At 41.4% G+C, this 23,518-nt stretch overlaps 1 protein-coding gene and 1 pseudogene across 1 annotated transcript in view; one reads left to right on the forward strand and one right to left on the reverse strand.

The window, feature by feature from the left end:
- On the reverse strand, positions 1 to 13,776 carry LOC139547836 (zinc finger protein 271-like; annotated as a pseudogene).
- A 5,010-nt stretch (positions 13,777 to 18,786) lies between these two features.
- Positions 18,787 to 23,518, forward strand: part of LOC139549080 (zinc finger protein 180-like) — a 93,732-nt gene continuing 89,000 nt past the window's right edge. Inside the window, exon 1 of the mRNA XM_071359199.1 lies at positions 18,787 to 19,368. Within this exon, the coding sequence (XP_071215300.1) occupies positions 19,026 to 19,368 (343 nt within the window). The 5' untranslated portion in view covers positions 18,787 to 19,025. The remainder of the gene's footprint in view (positions 19,369 to 23,518) is intronic.

Consider the following 23,518-nt stretch of genomic DNA (forward strand, 5'->3'; position numbering starts at 1 on the left):
TTTATCTCCTGTGTGTGTTCTCTGGTGTACAGTCAGATTGCTAGATTGACCAAAACTCTTCCCACATTGACCACAAATAAAAGATTTCTCTCCTGTGTGTGTTCTCTGGTGTGATGTCAGGTGGCCAGATCGACCAAAACTCTTCCCACATTGACCACAGCTATAAGATTTCTCTCCTGTGTGTATTCTCTGGTGTAGAGTCAGAGTGCTAGATTGACCAAAACTCTTCCCACATTGACCACAAGTATAAGGTTTCTCTCCTGTGTGTGTTCTCTGGTGTGATGTCAGGTTGTCAGATCGACCAAAACTCTTCCCACATTGACCACAGCTATAAGATTTCTCTACTGTGTGTGTTCTCTGGTGTAGAGTCAGAGTGCTAGATTGACCAAAACTCTTCCCACATTGACCACAGCTATAAGGTTTCTCTCCTGTGTGTGTTCTCTGGTGTACCGTCAGATTGCTCAATGTAGTAAAACTCTTCCCACATTGACCACAGCTATACGGTTTCTCTCCTGTGTGTATTCTCTGGTGTAGAGTCAGATTGCTAGATGTAGTAAAACTCTTCCCACATTGACCACAGCTATAAGGTTTCTCTCCTGTGTGTATTCTCTGGTGTACATTAAGATGGCTAGATGTATCAAAACTCTTCCCACATTGAGTACAGCTATAAGATTTCTCTCCTGTGTGTGTTCTCTGGTGTAGAGTCAGAGTGCTAGATCGACCAAAACTCTTCCCACATTGACCACAGCTATAAGATTTCTCTCCTGTGTGTATTCTCTGGTGTAGAGTCAGAGTGCTAGATCGACCAAAACTCTTCCCACATTGACCACAGCTATAAGGTTTCTCTCCTGTGTGTATTCTCTGGTGCACTGTCAGATCTCTAGATGCACCAAAACTATTCCCACATTGACCACAGCTATATGGTTTCTCTCCTGTGTGTGTTCTATGGTGTATAGTTAGATAGCCTGAAGAAGAAAAACTCTTCCCACATTGACCACAGCTATAAGGTTTCTCTCCTGTGTGTATTCTCTGGTGTATAGTTAGATAGCCTGAAGAAGAAAAACTCTTCCCACATTGACCACAGATATAAGGTTTCTCTCCTGTGTGTATTCTCTGGTGTAGAGTCAGATTGCTAGATGTAGTAAAACTCTTCCCACATTGACCACAGCTATAAGGTTTCTCTCCTGTGTGTGTTCTCTGGTGTAATGTCAGGTGGCCAGATCGACCAAAACTCTTCCCACATTGACCACAGCTATAAGATTTCTCTCCTGTGTGTATTCTCTGGTGTAGAGTCAGAGTGCTAGATCGACCAAAACTCTTCCCACATTGACCACAGCTATAAGATTTCTCTCCTGTGTGTATTCTCTGGTGTAGAGTCAGAGTGCTAGATCGACCAAAACTCTTCCCACATTGACCACAGCTATAAGATTTCTCTCCTGTGTGTATTCTCTGGTGCACTGTCAGATCTCTAGATGCACCAAAACTATTCCCACATTGACCACAGCTATATGGTTTCTCTCCTGTGTGTGTTCTCTGGTGTTGAGTCAGCTGGACAAATGTAGTACATCTCTTCCCACATTGACCACAGCTATAGGATTTCTCTCCTGTGTGTGTTCTCTGGTGAATTGTAATGCCTGATGAGGTGAATCTCTTTCCACAGTCAGAGCAGCAGTGAGTTCCCTTCCCTGTGGATCTCTGCTGGTGTTTCTTGAGGTGTTCTGATCTGGAGAGACTCTTCTCTGCCTCTACAGCATCATGAGGTTGTTGAGGCTCCCCAGAGGATCCACGATAGTTCAGTATCTCTCCTGTGTGAACAACAAAGTCAGACAGATGATTAAAGGCCCACAACAGCGGTAATCCACTGTAAAAGGTGATGCCAACAGAATAGCCATGATGTTGTACAACAATTGATGTCTGTAATGAATGTTAAAATTGAGTCTTAAAATGAGCAACAAGTCATATTTTGTCTTGTTTTCACATTAGTAGGAACATCTAAGCTTGTAGGCTAGAAATAAGTTATTCATGTTGTTGAACCTCTAAGCAGTGTGGCAGACGACTTTTGGTCTCCAATACAGGCCCCTTTCTGTGTTGCTAAAATTGTGGCACGAGGGCAATTTGATTGCAGAAACTCCTCCATGCTAATGAGGAAACCACTAGTTATGGATGTGGTATATCTGGTAATGAGAAATACCACATCCATAACTAGTGGTTTCCTAATTACCAGATATACTATATCCATAACTAGTGGTTATCTGCTAATGAGGAAACCACTAGTTATGGATGTAGTATATCTGGTAATGAGGAAACCCCTAGTTATGGATGTAGTATATCTGCTAATGAGGAAACCACTAGTTATGGATGTAGTATATCTGCTAATGAGGAAACCACTAGTTATGGATGTAGTAAAACTGGTAATGAGGAAACCACATGTTATGGATGTAGTATATCTGGTCATGAGGAAACCACTAGTTATGGATGTAGTATATCTGGTAATGAGGAAACCACTAGTTATGGACGTAGTATATCTGCCAGGAGCAAAAATGGTGAGCAAAGATTTTAGTTTTTCACAATGTATTCTGAATGTGAAAAGGAGAAAACTCAGGGGAGTAACCTCCATTTACAGGTTGCTTATGAGTGCATTTCACACTACTTTGGATTATAATTGTAAGGATCGTTTGAATGTCCTGCTTAATATAATGTTTGTGTCATCGCAAATCAACCGCTTTGTATTTAAAAAACACTTCAACCAGTGAAATGCTCTTTGGCCTTTCCATCAGCCTGACAATGAGGGTTTGTACACTGTTTGCCAAATTGGCCCATAACTTCACCTAACAACAACATATACCCACTGTAGGACCCACAACTTCACCTAACAACATAGACCTACTGTAGGACCCATAACTTCACCTAACAACATAGACCTACTGTAGGACCCATAACTTCACCTAACAATAACATAGACCTACTGTAGGACCCATAACTATAACATAGACCTACTGTAGGACCCATAACTTCACCAAACAACAAATAAAGGAAAATAGCTCTGTGTGTTGTACAATAGCCTATCCATCAAGGAACAGTTCTCTACACATTATGAGCTAAGTATCTCTGTGTGCAAACAGACTAACGAGACCCTACAGTAAATCAAGCAGACAATAACATTATAAACATCAATTTGTTGGGGATGTTGGATCCAACATGGAGCACGGCATAACTGTCTTTACCAGAGTAATGAATGAAGAAGCACTTTGGTTGTTGTTGCATGTCGTGATGTTTATCATGTGACTGTCATTCAGAAAATGATTTCCTGATTCAGCTGATGATAGTTGAACATGTGACTAACTAAACAGCTACAGTATTAAGAATTATGTGTAATTATTGAAGAACCGCGTTAATGACAGTATCCATTTCGGTGTTGTCAATAAAGTTACGATTATTATTTTTTTAATTTTTTTATTTAACCTTTATTTAACCAGGTAGGCCAGTTGAGAACAAGTTCTCATATACAACTGCAACCTGGCCAAGATAAATCAAAGCAGTGTGACAAAACAACACAGAGTTACACGTGGGATAAACAAACGTACAGTCAATAACACAATAGAAAGTCTATATACAGTGTGTGCAAATGGAGTAAGGAGGTAAGGCAATAAATAGGCCATAGTAGTGAAGTAATTACACATTTTGAAATTAACACTGGAGTGACAGATGTGATGTTGTGCAAGTAGAAATACTGGTGTGCAAAAGAGAGAAAATGTAATAAAAACATGGGGATGAGGTAGGCAGTTGGATGGGCTATTTACAGATGGGCTGTGTACAACTGCAGCGATCGGTAAGCTGCTCAGATAGCTGATGCTTAAAGTTAGTGAGGGAGATATATGTCTCCAACTTCAGGGATTTTTGCAATTCGTTCCAGTCATTGGCAGCAGAGAACTGGAAGTAAAGGCGGCCAAAGCAGGTGTTGGCTTTGGGGATGACCAGTGAGATATACCTGCTGGAGCGCGTGCTATGGGTGGGTGTTGCTATGGTGACCACTGAGCTGAGTTAAGGTGGAGCTTTACCTAGCAAAGACTTATAGATGACCTGGAGACAATGGGTTTGGCGACGAATATTTAGCGAGGGCCAGCCGACAAGAGCATACAGGTCGCAGTGGTGGGTGGTATATGGGGCTTTAGTGACAAAACGGATGGCACTGTTATAGACTGCATCCAATTTGCTGAGTAGAGTGTTGGAGGCTATTTTGTAAATGAGGTCGCTGATCCGTTTTACGATGGTGTTTGGCAGCGTGAGTGAAGGAGGCTTTTTTGCGAAATAGGAAGCCAATTCTAGATTCAATTTAGGATTGGAGATGCTTAACGTGAGTCTGGAAGGAGAGTTTACAGTCTAGTCAGACACCTAGGTATTTGTAGTTGTCCACCTATTCTAAGTCAGAACCGTCCAGAGTAGTGATGCTAGTCGGGTGGGCGGGTGAGGGCAGCGATCGGGTGAAGAGCATGCATTTAGATTTACTTGCTTTTAAGAGCAGTTGGAGGCCACAGAAGAAGTGTTGTATGGCATTGAAGTTCATTTGGAGGTTGGTTAGTTTGTTATTTGGTGAACCAGGCGAGTCAGTCATTTGAGAAACCAAGGCTGTTGAGTCTGCCGATAAGAATACGGTGATTGACAGAGTCGAAAGACTTGGCTAGGTTGATGAAGACGGCTGCACAGTACTGTCTTTTATCGATGGCGATTATGATATCGTTTAGTACCTTGAGCGTGGCTGAGGTGCACCCGTGACCAGCTCGGAAACCGGATTGCACAGCGGAGAAGGTACGGTGGGATTCGAAATGGTCAGTGATCTGTTTGTTAACCTTTCTCGCCCCGGGGTTCCGCTAGCGGCACACCCACAACATTCTGCTGCCTTCGCAGAGCGCAAAATTCAAAAAATATTTTTCCGAAATATTTAACTTCCACACATTAACAAGTCCAGCGAAAACAGCACATATATTTATGTTAGCTCACCACCAAATACAAAGAAGGACAGACATTTTTCACAGCACAGGTAGCATGCACAAAGCCAACCTAACTAACCAAGAACCAACCAAACCAACCAAACTAACCAACAAACAACTTCATCAGATGACAGTCTTATAACATGTTATACAATAAATCTATGTTTTGTTCGAAAAATGTGCATATTTCAGGTATAAATCATAGTTTACATTGCACCTACAATCAGAAATTGCACCGAAAGCAGACAGAATAATTACAGACACCAACGTCAAATACCTAAATACTCATCATAAAACATTTCTGAAAAATACATAGTGTACAGCAATTGAAAGACAGGCATCTTGTGATTCCAGACAATATTTCCGATTTATCAAGTGTTTTACAGCGAAAACACAATATAGCGTTATATTAGCTCACCACAATAGCCAAAAACACAAGCAATTTCCCAGTAGCAAAAGTAAGCGATCGTAACAAACAAGCAAAAGATATATAATTTTTGACTAACCTTGATTTTCTTCCTCAGATGACAGTCCTATAACATCAGGTTATACAATACACTTATGTTTTGTTCGAAAATGTGCATATTTAGAGCTGAAATCAATGGTTACACATTGTGCTAACTTAGCTACTTTTTCCCACTACGTCCGGATTTTTCCTGACACTTTTTCTGACACACATATTCTGACCAAATAGCTATTCATAAACATAACTAAAAAATACATGTTGTATAGGAAATGATAGATCCATTAGTTCTTAATGAAATCGCAGTGTTAGAATTCTAAAAATAACTTCATTACGATATGCAGCTTCGGTATAGCTAGAGTACCCAAACGTTGGGCGCCCACGACTAGTTCACATGTACGACAGATATATGAAATAGCATCATAAAATGTTTCTTACTTTTGCTGATCTTTCATCAGAATGTTGGACAAGGGGTCCTTTGTCCAGAACAATCGTTGTTTGGATTTAGAACGGCAACTTTCCCTCTTGATTTAGCACGCGCACTAGCCAAGTGGCACGGATCTCTCCATCGTCAACAAAGTCAGAGAACGGAACACGGCAAAACTCCCGAAAAAAATTCAATAATCTGATTAAACTATATTGAAAAAACATACTTTACGATGATATGGTCACATGTATCAAATAAAATAAAGCCGGAGATAGTAGTCGTCCATAACGGCAGCTAAACAGAAGGCAATCCCACTGTCCACCTCGCGCTCCCCAGAGTACCGGAAATGAGGGACACGTCATACAAAGAGCCTGTATTCCACTTCAGACCAAGATAAACACGAAATTTCTTCTCACAGCCTCTTGACATCCAGGGGAAGGTCTATGAAGTGCACATAGACTCTTACGTATCATGCCCATTTATAGGCAGGAAGAAGAACAGAGCCTCGATTTCAGACTTTCCACTTTGGTCAGGAAGTTTGTGCAAAATGAGTTCTGTTTGACTCACAGATATAATTCAAACGGTTTTAGAAACTAGAGAGTGTTTTCTATCCAATAGTAATAATAATAATATGCATATTGTACGAGCAAGAATTGAGTACGAGGCAGTTTGAAATGGGCACCTTTAATCAGAGCTACTCAATACTGCCCCTGCAGCCATAAAAAGTTAATGCAACCGCTGTGTTAGATTTTTAAAAATAACTTGCTTATTGAAATTCTCAATTATAGTGGGACACTGAGTGAAGGAGAAGCTGGGGAGGCTTGGGCAAGTAGCTGCGGGGGGTGCGGCGCTGTTGGCCGGGGTTGGGGTAGCCAGGAGGAAAGCATGGCCAGCCGTAGAGAAATGCTTATTGAAATTCTAGATTATCGTGGTGTTATCGGTGGTGACAGTGTTTCCTAGCCTCAGTGCAGTGGGCAGCTGGGATGAGGTGCTCTTATTCTCCATGGACTTTACAGTGTCCCAGAACTTTTTGGAGTTAGAGCTACAGGATGCAAATTTCTCTTTGAAAAACCTAGCCTTTGCTTTCCTAACTGACTGTGTGTATTGGTTCCTGACTTCTCTGAAAAGTTGCATATCGCGGGGACTATTCGATGCTAGTGCAGTACACCACAGGATGTTTTTGTGCTGGACCAGGGCAGTCAGGTCTGGAGTTAACCCCGGGCTATATCTGTTCTTAGTTACACATTTTTTGAAAGGGGCATGCTTATTTAAGGTGGTGATGAAATTACTTTTAATGAACAACCAGGCATCCCCTACTGACGGGATGAGGTCAATATCCTTCCAGGATACCCGGGCCAGGTCGATTAGAAATGTCTGCTTGCAGAAGTGTTTTAAGGGAGCGTTTGACAGTGATGAGGGGTAGTCGTTTGACCGCGGACCCATAACGGATGCAGGCAATGAGGCAGTGATCGCTGAGATCCTGATTGAAAACAGCAGAGGTGTATTTGGAGGGCAAGTCGGTCAGGACAATATCTATGAGGATGCCCATGTTTACGGATTTAGGGTTGTACCTGGTGGGTTCCTTGATAATTTGTGTGAGATTGAGGGCATCTAGCTTGGATTGTAGGACGGCCGGGGTGTTAAGCATATCCCAGTTTAGGTCACCTAATAGAACGGACTCTGAAGATAGATGGAGGGGGCAATCAATTCACATATGGTGTCCAGGGCACAGCTGGGAGCCGAGGGGGGTCTATAACAGGTGGAAACAGTGAGAGACTATTTCTGGAAAGATTCATTTTTAAAATTAGAAGCTCGAACTGTTTGGGCATGGACTGGAAAGTATGATACAACTTTGCAGGCCATCTCTGCAGTAGATTGCAACTCTCTTTTTGACAGTTCTATCTTGACGGAAAATGTTGTAGTTGGGTATTGAGATTTCAGAATTTTTGGTGGCCTTCCTAAGCCAGGATTCAGACACGGCAAGGACATTAAAGTTGGCAGGGTGTGCTAAAGCAGTGAGTAAAACAAACTTAGGGAGGAGGCTTCTGATGTTAACATGCATGAAACCAAGGCTTTTTCGAATATTGAAGTCAACAAATGAGAGTGCCTGGGGACACACAGGGCCTGAGTTAACCTCTACGTCACCCGAGGAACAGAGGAGTAGAATGAGGGTACGGCTAAAGGCTATCAGAACTGTTCGTCTAGTGCGTTGTGAACAGAGAATAAAAGGAGCAGATTTCTGGGCGTGGTAGGATAGATTCAAGGCATAATGTACAGATAGGGGTATGGTAGGGTGCGAGTACAGTGGAGGTAAACCTAGGCATTGAGTGACGATAAGAGAGGTTGCATCTCTGAAGTTATGCTAGGTGAGGTCACCGCAAGTGTGGGAGGTGGGACAAAAGAGCTCTCTGAAGCATGTTGAGTGGGACTAGGGGCTCCACAGTAAAATAAAACAATGATAACTAAACAGTATACAAGGCATATTGACATTAGAGAGACATAAAGTGAGACATAAAGCAATCACAGGTGTTGATTGGGAGAGCTAGCTAAGACAACAACGGGTAAGACAACAGTTAATCAGCTAAGACAACAACACGTAAAATGGCAATGAATGGGCTGAGAGGGTCAGTTAACTACACACTGGGCCTGAGTTCGAGGCTGGGGCCGACAGATAAACAAAATAAACAAAATGGAGAACCGTGACTAATGAACAGCTATGTAGCCAAGTGATCATAAGGTCCAGTGAACAGCAATATATGAACCAGGGAAGCCGTTAGGTAGTCGTTACTATGCTAGCCGGGAGCCGCGCCTGGCTCGAGGCTAACTGGTGCTAGCTTCGGGACAAGGGCGTCACCGACGTCTGGCAAAGGCCGGTTGAGGGCACATCGGATGGAATTGCGTCGGCAGACCAGTTGTGATGGATCGGCGGGGTCTGTGTCGACAAAGGGTCCAGGCCAATTGGCAAAAGAGGTATTGTAGCTGGAGTTATTTGTTTGCTAGTCGAGAGATGCACCTGGCTCGAGGCTAACTGGTGCTAGCTTCGGGACAAGGGCGTTAGCCACTATAGCCAATCTGGTGCAAAGGTCCAGAGCTTACGGCAGGAATCCGGTGATGTAGTGGCTTCTAATCGTCTTAGTGAAGAGTCTGGGAGGCATCAGCTGTGTAGCCGAGTGATCATAGGGTCCACTAAGCAGGCCGGGAGATGGGCCTGGCTCAAGGCTAGCGTCGAGGCTGGGCCACTCAGTAGCAGCTAGCCAGCTGCGATTATCCGGTGTAATGGTCCAGAGCTTACGGCAGGAATACGGTGATGTAGTGGAGAAAAACAGTCCGATATGCTCAGGGTTGATATCGCGCTGTGCAGACTGGCAGGTGTTATCCAGGCTAAAAGCGGCTGGTGTCTGATCTAAAAAGGTAAAGGTAGCAATGGCTAACAATGACTCAATAGCTAGTAGCTAATTAGCTGGTTAGCTTCTGATAGCTAGCTTCTGCTGGAGTTTCCAGCTATAAGGTCTAAAAAATTGCAGTTCCGTATCACATTGGGTGAGGTGTGTTGCCAAAAATATATGAAAAAAACAAACCATTTACAACAAACACGTCTTAATGCTACGCCATCTTGGATTACAAGATGACTCTGTTAAAAAACATTGGATTAAGCAAACTCTGAAATGATTTAGTGTTTCTGTGCCCATGAAAACTGTTTTCCCAGCGTAACATAAGGAGCCACTAAATTATATATAGTTCGAGTGCATTTCAGAACACAAAAAAACTGTCCGACAGCAAGATCCCTTATTTAAGTTGAAGTTCATCATATGACAAGCGTAACGTTATGACTATAACTACTGTTCCCTGAAGGAGGGAAACTAGGTACAACATACTATTAAATCCACATGTTATGACTATAACTACTGTTCCCTGAAGGGGGGAAACTAGGTACAACATACTATTAAATCCACATGTTATGACTATAACTACTGTTCCCTGAAGGAGGGAAACTAGGTACAACATACTATCAAATCCACATGTTATGAATATAACGACTGTTCCCTGAAGGAGGGAAACTAGGTACAACATACTATTAAATCCACATGTTATGACTATAACTACTGTTCCCTGAAGGAGGGAAACTAGGTACAACATACTATCAAATCCACGCCTCGCTGGAAGCACCACCGTCCACAGGTGATGAGAGTGAGGCTTGGATTTATTCCTTAAAATGTAATGCCGCTCTTCACCAACCCAGGAAAGGGCAGGGACAAACAGGTGTTGAACCTCAATTCCCTCCTTAAGGGAAGAGTAATTATAATCAAAGTTACACTTCCTTTCAGTCAGTCAACTTCTTTACAACATACTATGGAGAAATAGATTAATTCCCTATGCCGACCCAAACGAATACTAAATGAAACGAGCCATGGCAGATCACCCAGACCTTACCCCGCAAGATGCATCAGTTTTGTCAATTTATTAATTGTCTTTTGTTTGAAACACTCCTGTCAATGTTGAGTAAGGATGCACACCTAATTGCCCATATAGAAGTAGGACTAGTCTACCTGGCCTGCACACAAATGTAGGCCTATAAATGTGCCCATTTGGGGATGTCTGATAGTATTTCTCATTGTCTTAACGCTGCACCACTAATGAGTTGTGGAGCTTCTCAAAGTAATTTTTCTTCACATCCAAACAGCAAGTAAACAAAGTCTAATCAAAATCAATTGCAAGTGACAATAGTTCCTCAAAGTATTTTCATAAAATATTTCCAGCTCTCGCCCTTTCGATAACCACTCAGCAGAAAAGGGAAAAATGTAATGCTCTGATCCAGTGGAAATGTCATAAAATACCTGATTACTGTCCAGAACTCACTGGAGCAGGAAACTGAGGGACTAGAATATTTTATACAATGTTGCAAGCTTGCTCCCTGAGTTTCCTGACCCAGTTGATAGTTGATACAATGTTTCAAGTTTGTTGTAGACAGGCCATGTGCAGCCAATGTGATTTGTAGGATATTTATTTTTATCAGGATATTTTCTACCTGCAGAATGCCATGTTGCATGCCAACACGGCTCCCTCTGGTCGGGTTGTGTTGACGACCGGCTCCCTCTGGTCAGGTTATGTTGACGACCGGCTCCCTCTGGTCGGGTTATGTTGACGACCGGCTCCCTCTGGTCAGGTTATGTTGACGACCGGCTCCCTCTGGTCAGGTTATGTTGACGACCGGCTCCCTCTGGTCAGGTTATGTTGACGACCGGCTCCCTCTGGTCAGGTTATAGTGATGACCGGCTCCCTCTGGTCAGGTTATGTTGACGACCGGCTCCCTCTGGTCGGGTTATGTTGACGACCGGCTCCCTCTGGTCAGGTTATGTTGACGACCGGCTCCCTCTGGTCGGGTTATGTTGACAACCGGCTCCCTCTGGTCGGGTTGTGTTGACAACCGGCTCCCTCTGGTCGGGTTGTGTTGACGACCGGCTCCCTCTGGTCGGGTTGTGTTGACGACCGGCTCCCTCTGGTCGGGTTGTGTTGACGACCGGCTCCCTCTGGTCAGGTTATGTTGACGACCGGCTCCCTCTGGTCAGGTTATGTTGACGAGCGGCTCCCTCTGGTCAGGTTATGTTGACGAGCGGCTCCCTCTGGTCGGGTTATGTTGACGACCGACACCCTCTGGTCGGGTTATGTTGACGACCGACACCCTCTGGTCGGGTTATGTTGACGAGCGGCTCCCTCTGGTCAGGTTATGTTGACGACCGGCTCCCTCTGGTCAGGTTATGTTGACGACCGGCTCCCTCTGGTCAGGTTATGTTGACGACCGGCTCCCTCTAGTTATGACTTCGAGTCATTTGTGTGTCTTAATTATTTGATCAAACAGAATGCTTAAAGCATCAGACAAGTTCAGTACGTATATTTGATTTTATAAAAACACATGGGGCGATTGGTAGAAAGAACAGATGACTCTTGGTTGACCAAGATGTCTTTTAGTTGGGGACAGCACTAGAACATGATTTTGGGGCTCCCGAGTGGCGCAGCGGACACTGCATCTCAGTGCTTGAGGCGCCACTACAGACACCCTGGATCAAATCCAGACTGTATCACAACCGGCCGTGATTGGGAGTCCCATAGGGCGGCGCACAATTGGCCCAGCATCGTCCGGTGTAGGCAGTCATTGTAAATAAGAATTTGTTCTTAACTGACTTAACTGAAATAAAGGTTACACTTAAATAAATTTAAAAAACATGTCTTGCCTTTAATGTAAAGGCATGAAAAAAAATTGGCTGAATATTACACAATGACTTATCAACAGCTCTAATAATTTGCCCCCACAGGAAATCTTCACTGGCAATTCTAGAATATACTATATAGCCTAAAACCTGGTTAAACTATCATTATGACATCATGGATGAATTCTAGAATATACTATATATCCTAGAAACCTGGTTAAACTATCACTATGACATCATGGATGAATTCTAGAATATACTATATATCCTAGAAACCTGGTTAAACTATCATTATGACATCATGCATTGCCAGTCCTTGTATTCATAGTGTAGTGAATTCGGGGGGAAGCCCTGAGCTGAACTCAAACCTGGGTCCAGCGACTGTCAAGCCAACACCTTATAACTGTTACACCAAGATGTCTGAACTTCTTGACGAGGTCGCTAGGTGTTGGGTTACGGTTGCTACAATAGCATTCTCTATGATTTTGAGAGTGGTTACATTTCTCCAACCCCCATCCCTCAGCTGTTAACCAAACCAAGTCTCTTGGCAGCCATTTTGTTGCTGTTTAAATACTAGGTTGTCCCTTTAAAAAAAACACACATCAATCAACCAATCTGCAGTTGAAACAATAACACAGCAGTCATTCCACCACTGTTTTGGTAATAAGATGATGATGGGGCTGGAGACATTTAACTACTCTCAAATTCATAGACAGATCTATGGATGCAAGGACTGACCATCCGTGATATCAACATTATAGTTTTAACCATGTTGAGGCTATACAGTGTTGATTTACATTGTTTCTAAACATTGGAGTAAAAAAAGCTTATTTGGGGTTCTGATGGGGTACAACAGTTGAACTAAGCTCATGAGGCATGTGTTATATTCTTCAAGAATCAATGGCTATAAATAAATAATTTAAAAGTCAAAATATGGATGTAGCAATTGCCGATTTCCCCTTTAACACCAAACATCAGTTCAACAACTGCAGAGTTTGTACCTCTGTTTTTAAGACAGTACTTACCAGTGGTAATCACGGCCCGGTTTCTCAAAACCATCTTATGGCTAAGTTCATCTTTAGAACCACTGGATGCCTTAAATTCCGTTTGGGAAATCGGGCCCAGATATCCAGTTTCCTCCTCCTCTTCTTCCGATGAGACCGTAATCTCCCCCTCCTCCGCTTTCACTTCAAAAACTGAATCCTCCTCATCTTTCACTGTAACATCCTCCTCCTCTTTCACTCTGAACGCGTCTTCCTCTTCTTTCACTGTAACGTCTTTCTCTTCTTCTTTCACAGTAACAGCCTCACTCTTTACTTGTTTTTGTATTGTAACATCCTTCTCTTCCTCCTCCTCTTTGGTGAGAGCTTCTTTCTCCGTCCAGCAGACCGTCTCTTCTTCAGCAGGAAGAGAGTCATTTAGTGAACTCATGGTCGGAGATGTTAGCTAGCTAGGCTAATGCTAACTTAACCAGCCCGCCAGCTGAATAATAACAACAACACCGTAAACATGAAATTAAATAGGATAACTAATTAACTAGACGACAGACGAGGGTTTAAAATACAGTGGCTAATATACACTAAAGCGTCTAAAGAGCTTTATTGATTCAGCTATTTTGGCTAGCAAGCTACCGAGATGGCTGAATAACTGTTGCTGCTGCTGAAAGAAGCGTTCCGTCCACTAGATTATACGTCACACTAACAGCATTGCGTTCGGTCCACTAGATTATACGTCACCCTAACAGCATTGCCTTAAAATCGCACACCGCCATCTGTTGACTGGAGTGGGTAACGCTCAGTCTGAACCTCTGACTGCGATGGAGAGAGATGTGCGATTTTGATACAATGACGCTTGTGTGACGTAAAATATATATTATAATGTTCAGACAAAAAGTTAGTGTAGGAAGCATGAGTTTTTACTCACCAGTGTAACAATACAGTGTGGTTAAAGACTTAGTAACTTAGTTGTGTTCACGATCTGGTTCCCTATAAGCACAACCAGTTATGTTTTTGAATTATTACATATGTATTAATTTATTTCGGGATTCTGGGTAATCCACAGCAGATTTATGGAGAATTGCTCTGTGGGTGAGTTCAAAATTGAATAGTCCCGGGATAGAAATATATAAAGTTGACATTACATCATAAAATCCACCTTTTAAATCATACATTAGCAATTTATGTTTTAGTAACTACTGTTGTTGGTTTGGCGTCAAACAAGCCTCTCTTTATATGTTATTTGCCGAATCTCAGTTTTCCATGTGGGTTTAATGCTAAAGTTCCCTCTTTCAAGTTGGTATCTAACTGGAAAATGCATCTTCTTTAGGAGTGCTATTTTTACCCTGTCGACTACTGATCATTCATCCACACTGTGTGTCTCATCAATGCAGGTCATTTATGACAAATGTATAAAGTATATGTTTTATAAACTCATGAACACCAGCCAGTTTATCAGCACGGTTTTGTTAGTTTAGGTGTATTATACTTCTTCGCCACCAGAGGGGGACATTGAGTAAATCTTCAGGTTAATTTGATATATTTTGATACTAAAATGGATGACAGTTTATTCTGATGGAGTGAATATGAGACACATGGAAACAATGTATTTATATTATTTTAGTAAATTAGGAATTATTAGGAATTGTTAAATCCACTATACGATCACAATAACTTTGATAGACATTTCAATTATTTTTTTGTTAGTATATTATAGGGCAGATTAATGGAGAATTCCTGTGGGAGTGCTATTTATATCCCGTCACTACTGATCATTCATCCAGACTGTGTGTGTCCCATCATTGCAGCTTTGGAAATAAATGAACTATCCATCCATTGCTCCTTCCTGTGTGACTCACTGACTTGAGAGACCAGGAAGGTCACACTAGCTCGATAGGTTGATATCTAGCTCAAGCTTCACCTCATGCTTTTCATTAACTGTGTCGTTGTGTTATCTAGTGGGAACCCGTTAGCACGGTAGGCTCTGGTGCCTTCTTGCCGTGGGCTCAAATCAAAAGAGAAAATCAACCTGCTTGCTCCTTTTTGTTTTGTCAACTTTTCGATGGGGATGTTATGTTTGATACCGGAGGTACGAGGCCTTGAAAGCATTAAACTTCAAAGCAGTGTGCTGATGCCTGTATCACTTTATCAGCAGCACGTCATCAATGACGTCTGAAGAGTCGTTTCATCGAACAACCACCTGATTGATTTGGTATTGGGCTGGTTCGACACTGCAGGCGACTGCCAACTTACTGATTTACAAATCACCTTACATCATAAATAACTACTCATTATTATTTATAAATCAGTCAGCCAGTCACCGTTTACCCACAATGCAGCATGGATTTGATGCTCTCGAACACGGCCAGTGGTTTAATATATGACATAATGGCTACGCTGCTACGGCGTGTGACTTCATCTATAAAAATGTGGCTGTTCTAAATTCTGTGTCGCTCAAAGCCTTGAGTAATGAACCTATTTTTGACACAATTGGCTGGAAAGCATCAATGCTTCAGGAAGCTTTGTTTCCCCATCACTACTTTTCAGCATGTTTTCTGTGAAGTAGACTATGGGAGTTCTGCAACTTTTACAACCTTGGCTTACTGCTAGCGCGCTAGCAGACTGACACCTGTAATCTTTATATTTTGGATTTTGGGGATTTTCCCTGCCATCAGTCTGTTTGTCTCTTTTGATCTGCAGTTATGTTTTTAGCTGGGTGTTGTTAGTTGGGTTCTAACTGGTCTCCAGTTGTTGGGCTCCAGCTCGCTGACCATAGCTAGTTGACCAAATAGCTAACGTTAGCTGGCTGGCTAAGATAACTGCATATAGCTAACGTTAGCTGGCTGGCTAAGATAACTGCATATAGCTAACATTCTTTGATATTCGGTTAGATGGCGTTATGTATTTCCAAAACGTTGGTTTACTTCAATCACTCAAGTCATGAGGGCAAATGATTGGTTTAATATGAAGGTATACATTTGAAGATATTTCTGTTGTAGTTTACATCATAGGGAATAGGCTGGTCCTCTATATTACTTCACACCTGACTTTGGCATTCTTCTAAATTCTGATTGGTTTAATGTAATAAGGTGTAACTTTGCATTGGGACTTAAAACATATATTTCATTTGATATTTTATAAACATACACATACATATTACAACCTCATACAAACATTAACTACATCACACCTGCCCAGACCCACTAGAACACACCTTCATCTCCATTAACTACATCACACCTGCCCAGACCCACTAGAACACACTTCCATTAACTACATCACACCTGCCCAGACCCACTAGAACACACCTCCATCTCCATTAAAACTACATCACACCTGCCCAGACCCACTAGAACACACCTCCATCTCCATTAACTACATCACACCTGCCCAGACCCACTAGAACACACCTCCATCTCCATTAAAACTACATCACACCTGCCCAGACCCACTAGAACACACCTCCATCTCCATTAACTACATCACACCTGCCCAGACCCACTAGAACACACCTCCATCTCCATTAACTACATCACACCTGCCCAGACCCACTAGAAGACAGCCAGCGCCCGCATCAGCACCATTTTATTTCTCTCCGTCACTTTCAACTTTTAGATAATAAAGCATTTGACCTTTCTTTTGAATTAACAACAGTGGATTGGTTGATTTCCAGGTTTTAATTAAGTATAATTTTTAAGATGATTGATGAGAAAAGTATCTGGGGTATCTCACTGCACCCTCAAATGTCATGTTTTGAAATATACAGACAGACAGATTAAAAGTAATTTTACATTGTATAACTGTACTTCTGACAGCCAACTTTCTAACTCCGCCCATAACTTTATGACATCATAACATTCCCAGAAGGATTATTGAGTCATTGTTAGTTTTACACTGAAGACATGACTCTGCCGTTGTGCTGTAGAATTTGTTAATTTTGTCTCTTGTATAATAAGGGACTATCATTTGTCCCAACATCACAGGCCACAGACTTTGATGCAGTTATAGACTTCCAAAAGTGTTTCTGCAGTTTAAGATCAACTCAGTTTTTTTAATGGTGTTTCTCCCTGTGAACCTGCCAATGTGAATCCATTAAACGAGACAAGTTACCAGACAGGACCTATTGCTAATGTTCTTCCCATTAATAACCTGAAAGACAATTAACTTGTGGGCGGTGGTAGTGATGACGGCCTATTGGATGAAGTCGTCTATTGGGATTCCCCCAAAAAGAAGACGCTCTGGATTGATCACTGGAGTCAGATGTGAAGGAGGAGGTTGATCATCAGGAGTCAGATGTGAAGGAGGAGGTTGATCATCAGGAGTCAGATGTGAAAGAGGAGGTTGATCATCAGGAGTCAGATGTAAAAGAGGAGGTTGATCATCAGGAGTCAGATGTGAAGGAGGAGGTTGATCATCAGTGAACCTCTAGGATTGTGGCTGGGCTGGCGTTTCCACTTCCAGCTTGGTCATATATTTTGATACATTGAATGTTGATATTGTGAATCTATGTTATATATTTGTACCTCCTGTTTCATGAAGTGATGTCACTAAGTACTGCCCCTATATATACAATGCATTCGGAAAGCATTCAGACCCCTTCACTTTTTCCACATTTTGTTACGTTACAGCCTTATTCTAAAATTGATTCAATCATTTTTTCCCTCATCAATCTACACAATAACCAATAATGACATCACATTACCCCATAATGACAAAGCAAAAACAGGTAAATAAATGAAAAAAAATGATTTTCTTTAAAAAACAAGGACATTTCAAAGTGACCCCAAACTTTTGAATGGTAGTGTACATCTACAAGATGTATTGTTACACCATGTAGGAGCAGTATAGACCTAGTCTGTTCATTATATACATCTACTACATGATGTATTGTTACATGATGTATTGTTACACCGTGTATAGACCTAGTCTGTTCATTATATACATCTACATGATGTATTGTTACACCATGCATGAGCAGTATAGACCTAGTCTGTTCATTATATACATCTACATGATGTATTGTTACACCATGTAGGAGCAGTATAGACCTAGTCTGTTCATTATATACATCTACATGATGTATTGTTACACCATGTAGGAGCAGTATAGACCTAGTCTGTTCATCATATACATCTACATTATGTATTGTTACACCATGTAGGAGCAGTATAGACCTAGTCTGTTCATTATATACATCTACATGATGTATTGTTACACCATGTAGGAGCAGTATAGACCTAGTCTGTTCATTATATACATCTACATGATGTATTGTTACACCATGTAGGAGCAGTATAGACCTAGTCTGTTCATTATATACATCTACATGATGTATTGTTACACCATGTAGGAGCAGTATAGACCTAGTCTGTTCATTATATACATCTACATGATGTATTGATACACCGTGTAGGAGCAGTATGGACCTACAGTAGCTAGCTGCTAATTTAGATTTAGTTTGACTTAATGAAACTGCCTTAAATGTGCTGTAGTAAACATTTTTTTACTCGCACTAATCAATCAACACATTCCTGTCTTTGTATGTCTCAATATAATAGTATTATTTAATTAAATCCATTTAAAATAATCTTTGTCTGAAAATAAAATATGATCCTCAACTGCGTTTCCCCTCCAGTCAGCAGACCGCGACGTGCGTCTTTCAGGCGACGCTGCCAGCGTGACGTATAATCTAGTGGACGGTTCTTCATAAACAGCTCGTCAACCACCTCGGTAGCTTGCTAGCCAACATAGCCGAAAGATTCAAGCTATTTATACGCTTTCGGTGTATATTAGCTACTGTGTTTTTGACACACTTCTGTCGTATCTACTTGTTAACCTATTTAATATTACGTTATTTTGTATTAGTCAGCTATAGTAGCTGGCTGGTTAAGTTAGCACTAGGCTAGTCGCTAATGATAGCTAGCTAGCTAGCTAACATCCCCGAACATGAGCTCACTAAACTACTCCCCTCTTGTTAAAGAAGAGGAGGTCTGCTGGACGGAGAAAGAAGCTCTGGGGCTGAACATTGTCGTGAAAGAGGAGAAGGAAGAAGAGGATGTGACAGTAAAACAAGAAGTAGAGAGTGAGGCTGTTACAGTGAAAGAAGAAGAGAAAGACATTACAGTGAAAGAAGAGGAAGACTCGTTCAGAGTGAAAGAGGAGGATGTTACAGTAAAAGAAGAGGAGGAAGAGAAAGAGGAGGATGCAGTTTTTGGAGTGAAGAAGGAAGGGGAGATTACTGTCACATTGAAAGATGAAGAGGAGGAGATAGGAGATCTGATTAACACCAGTAAGTACCGCCTTAAATGTGTTTTTAACTTTGGATATTCGGAGTTGGCTCGTCAATACCTCTTCAACGGAGGGCCCAGGATGATGACTGATATGTCTAGAATCAGACGACGTAGAGAACAAGCTACCCCTTGTTTTCTCTGTTCCGTTTCCAAAAAGTGACTTAACATTTATATTTGAGAAGGGTCTATCTGCTGACCGCAGACTGGGGGGCACGGCATGTAGTGATTTTCATGTAGTGATGTTTTACTACACACCGTGCCCCCCAATAGTGCCATGTGAGAGTTGGGTTGGCTACACCAAAGATTATGGATATACTGACAAGATGTCTCCGCCCTAACAAGGGGAGTAGTTGTCCACAAAGCGGCACTGTGGGTTGTCTAGCTCCTGCCTATCCTTTCTTTGGATTGGTGGCTTAATCTTACTATTGTAAACTATTGTTTATATTCTATGAGGGTTGTTGTCGTCAACCGCCTGTATTCAATGGAGAGAGATGCTAAGCTACTAGCATGAATATGCATAGTGATCTGGAGACAACTCCTGTAGTGTTTTTATCAAAGTTGTCGGTACGTCACGTGTCTACATAACAACTTAATCATTAAGAAACTTCTGTTGGATCAAGTAAACCTCACGTAGCAAATAAGCCATTTTTTTTTGTTGTTGACCAAATTCGACACTTTCCACATTGGGTTGATAATTGTTTCCACGTGGATACAACCTACTGTAACCTACTGGCATGACCTAGAGAGATACAACCTACTGTAACCTACTGGCATGACCTAGAGAGATACAACCTACTGTAACCTACTGGCATGTAACCTACTGGCATGACCTAGAGCGTTACAACCTACTGTAACCTACTGGCATGACCTAGAGAGATACAATCTACTGTAGCCTACTGGCATGACCTAGAGAGATACAACCTACTGTAGCCTACTGGCATGACCTAGAGAGTTACAACCTACTGTAACCTACTGGCATGACCTAGAGAGTTACAACCTACTGTAACCTACTGGCTTGACCTAGAGAGTCAAAGTTGTTCAATTCCTGGATTTTAAATGAATATTTTCCAGTAATAATGATAATTTGTGTTTTCCTATCCACATGTGGGATCCCTCTCCTTTGTCTTCCGCTCTACACCAATAATAGACAACTACTATGGGTCTCCCAATCACGGCCTGATGTGATACAGCCTGGATTGGAACCAGGGACTGTAGTGACGCCTCTTGCACTGAGATGCAGTGACTTAGACCGCTGCGTCCGTGTGTGTGTTTAACTTTTTAACTGTACTAGAATGTTAAAAGGCCGCTAAAAATTTAAATATCGGTTATCGGTATCGTTTTTTGGGGCAAGGAAAATATTGGCCAAAAATGTGATATCGGTGCATCCCATTATTCTAAAATTGATGATTATTTTTTAAATCCTCATCAATCTACACACAATACCCCATAATGCCATCACAATACCCCATAATGCCATCACAATACCCTTAATGCCAAATCAAAAACAGGTTTAGATTTTTTGCAAATGTATTAAAACTATTCCCCAGGATAACTAGTCTCAGAGTAATGTAAGATCCCAGGATAACTAGTCTCAGAGTAATGTTAGATCCCAGGATAACTAGTCTCAGAGTAATGTTAGATCCCAGGATAACTAGTCTCAGAGTAATGTAAGATCCCAGGATAACTAGTCTCGGAGTAATGTTAGATCCCAGGATAACTAGTCTCAGAGTAATGTAAGATCCCAGGATAACTAGTCTCGGAGTAATGTTAGATCCCAGGATAACTAGTCTCAGAGTAATGTAAGTCTCAGATAGTTTTAACCCATTACAGTCTAAGACCTGTCTGAGGGGGGGGGGTTCTTCTAAGCTATATGGAATTGTTTTAAGAAGGTTTAAACAACATGAAGGGCTTCCCCTGTATTGTACTGTTTTAAGAAGGTTATACCAAGGATAATTTTGCTATTTGATTTTGAACTGTAAGACCCATGGAAGTATCAACAAAAAATATTTGTCCATACTGCTATAACCCATAGTAACACATTGGATAACATTCACAACAGTGAACAACAGTAACCATAGGAACGTATTGGATAACATTCACAACATGGAACAACAGTAACCATAGTAACACATTGGATAACATTCACAACATGGAACAACAGTAACCATAGTAACACATTGGATAACATTCACAACATGGAACAACAGTAACCATGGTAACGTATTTGTTAACATTCACAACATGGAACAACAGTAACCATAGTAACGCATTGGATAACATTCACAACCTGGAACAACAGTAACCATAGTAACATTGTCTCCCCCAGAACATCTAAAGGAAGTTTGTTCTGAAGTGTCTGTCTGATATCTAAGAGATGTAAAACATTATATCTATATTTTTATATGTCTTTAACCCCCTTTTTTGTCACTTAAGTCTTTCCACATTTTGTTACGTTACAGCCTTATTCTACAATAGATTAAATAAATAAAAATCCTCATCAGTCTACACACAATACCCCGTAATGACATCACAATACCCCGTAATGACAAAGAGAAAATAGGTTTGGAGATTTTTTTTTTACATTTATTAAAAATAAAAAACAGAAATACCTTATTTACATAAGTATTCAGACCCTTTGCTGTAAGACTTGAAATTGACCTCAGGTGCATCCTGTTTCCAATGATCATCGTTGAGATGTTTCTACAACTTGTTTGGAGTCCACCTGTGGTAAATTAAATTGATTGGACATGATTTGGAAAGGCACACACCTGTCTGGCTACCACAGCGTTCTGAAGCGATACGCCATCCCATCTGGTTTGCGCTTAGTGGGACTATTATTTGTTTTTCAACAGGACAATGAACCAACACACCTCCAGGCTGTGTAAGGGCTATTTTACCAAGAAGGAGAGTGATGGAGTGCTGCATCAGATAACCTGGCCTTCACAATCACCTGACCTCAACCCAATTGAGATGGTTTGGGATGAGTTGGACCAGAGTGAAGGAAAAGCAGCCAACAAGTGCTCAGCATATGTGGGAACTCCTTCAAGACTGTTGGAAAAGCATTCCAGGTGAAGCTGGTTGAGAGAATGCCAAGCGTGTGCAAAGCTGTCAAGGCAAAGGGTTGCTACTTTGAAAAATCTAAAATATATTTAGAATTGTTTACCACTTTTTTTGGTTACTACATGATTCCATATGTGTTATTTCATAGTTTTGATTTCTTCACGATTATTCTACAATGTAGATAAAATGGTAAAAGAAATAATTATAACCCTTGAATGAGTAGGTGTGTCCACTCGTTTGACTGGTACTGTATATCTCATGGATGTTTTTACATTCAGTTACATGAAGTCACTTTCTTACCACTTCTTCCATAGTCAAACATGGAAGGAAAGATTTCTTTAAATCAAAAGGGATGCTGTCAAAAATGTATTGAATTCAAATGGATTTACCCAGCCTGCAAAGCACTACATCCACTCTGTGATGACCAGTTCTGCTCTTTTATTGAGGGATCTAGTCTAGATTAAACCTCATAGGAAGACAGTTTTATCATGTGGAGGTTTCATTTAGGTCTCTGTTTAACGTCATACTATGTGTGTCTTTGCAAGGAGAGAAACCAGACTCTCACTCTGACAGTGGGAAGAGTCCTTCAGGGGAACCAGACCCAGAGACGCCCAAACCAGCGAGACAACACCACTGCTCCCACTGTGAAAATAGTTTTTGCTGGTTAGGGAACCTAAAACTGCATGAGAGGACACACACGGGAGAAAAGCCTTACCAATGCTCCCAGTGTAGAAATAGTTTTACCATGTTAACTAACCAGAAAAGGCATGAGAGAATACACACAGGAGAAAAGCATTTTCTGCTCCCAGTGTAAAAATATATTTTCACGAATGGCGTACCTTAAAGCTCATGAGAGGATACAGAGGAGAAAAGCCTTTCCAATGCTCCCAGTCTGGAAAGGGTTTTACCTGGTCAAGTAGCCTGAAGGAGCATTAGAGGATAAACACGGTAAAAGTCCTACCACTGCTCTCTGTGTGGAAGAACATTCAGAGATCCTGAAATAACATGAGAGAATAGAAAGGCTGTATTCTGACTTATATATTTGACTGAGAATTTGTGTTTTTGTTTGTGCCACATGAAATCATATTG

This window comes from Salvelinus alpinus, chromosome 2 (genome assembly GCF_045679555.1).
Source record: "Salvelinus alpinus chromosome 2, SLU_Salpinus.1, whole genome shotgun sequence".
In the NCBI taxonomy this organism is placed as follows: domain Eukaryota; kingdom Metazoa; phylum Chordata; class Actinopteri; order Salmoniformes; family Salmonidae; genus Salvelinus; species Salvelinus alpinus.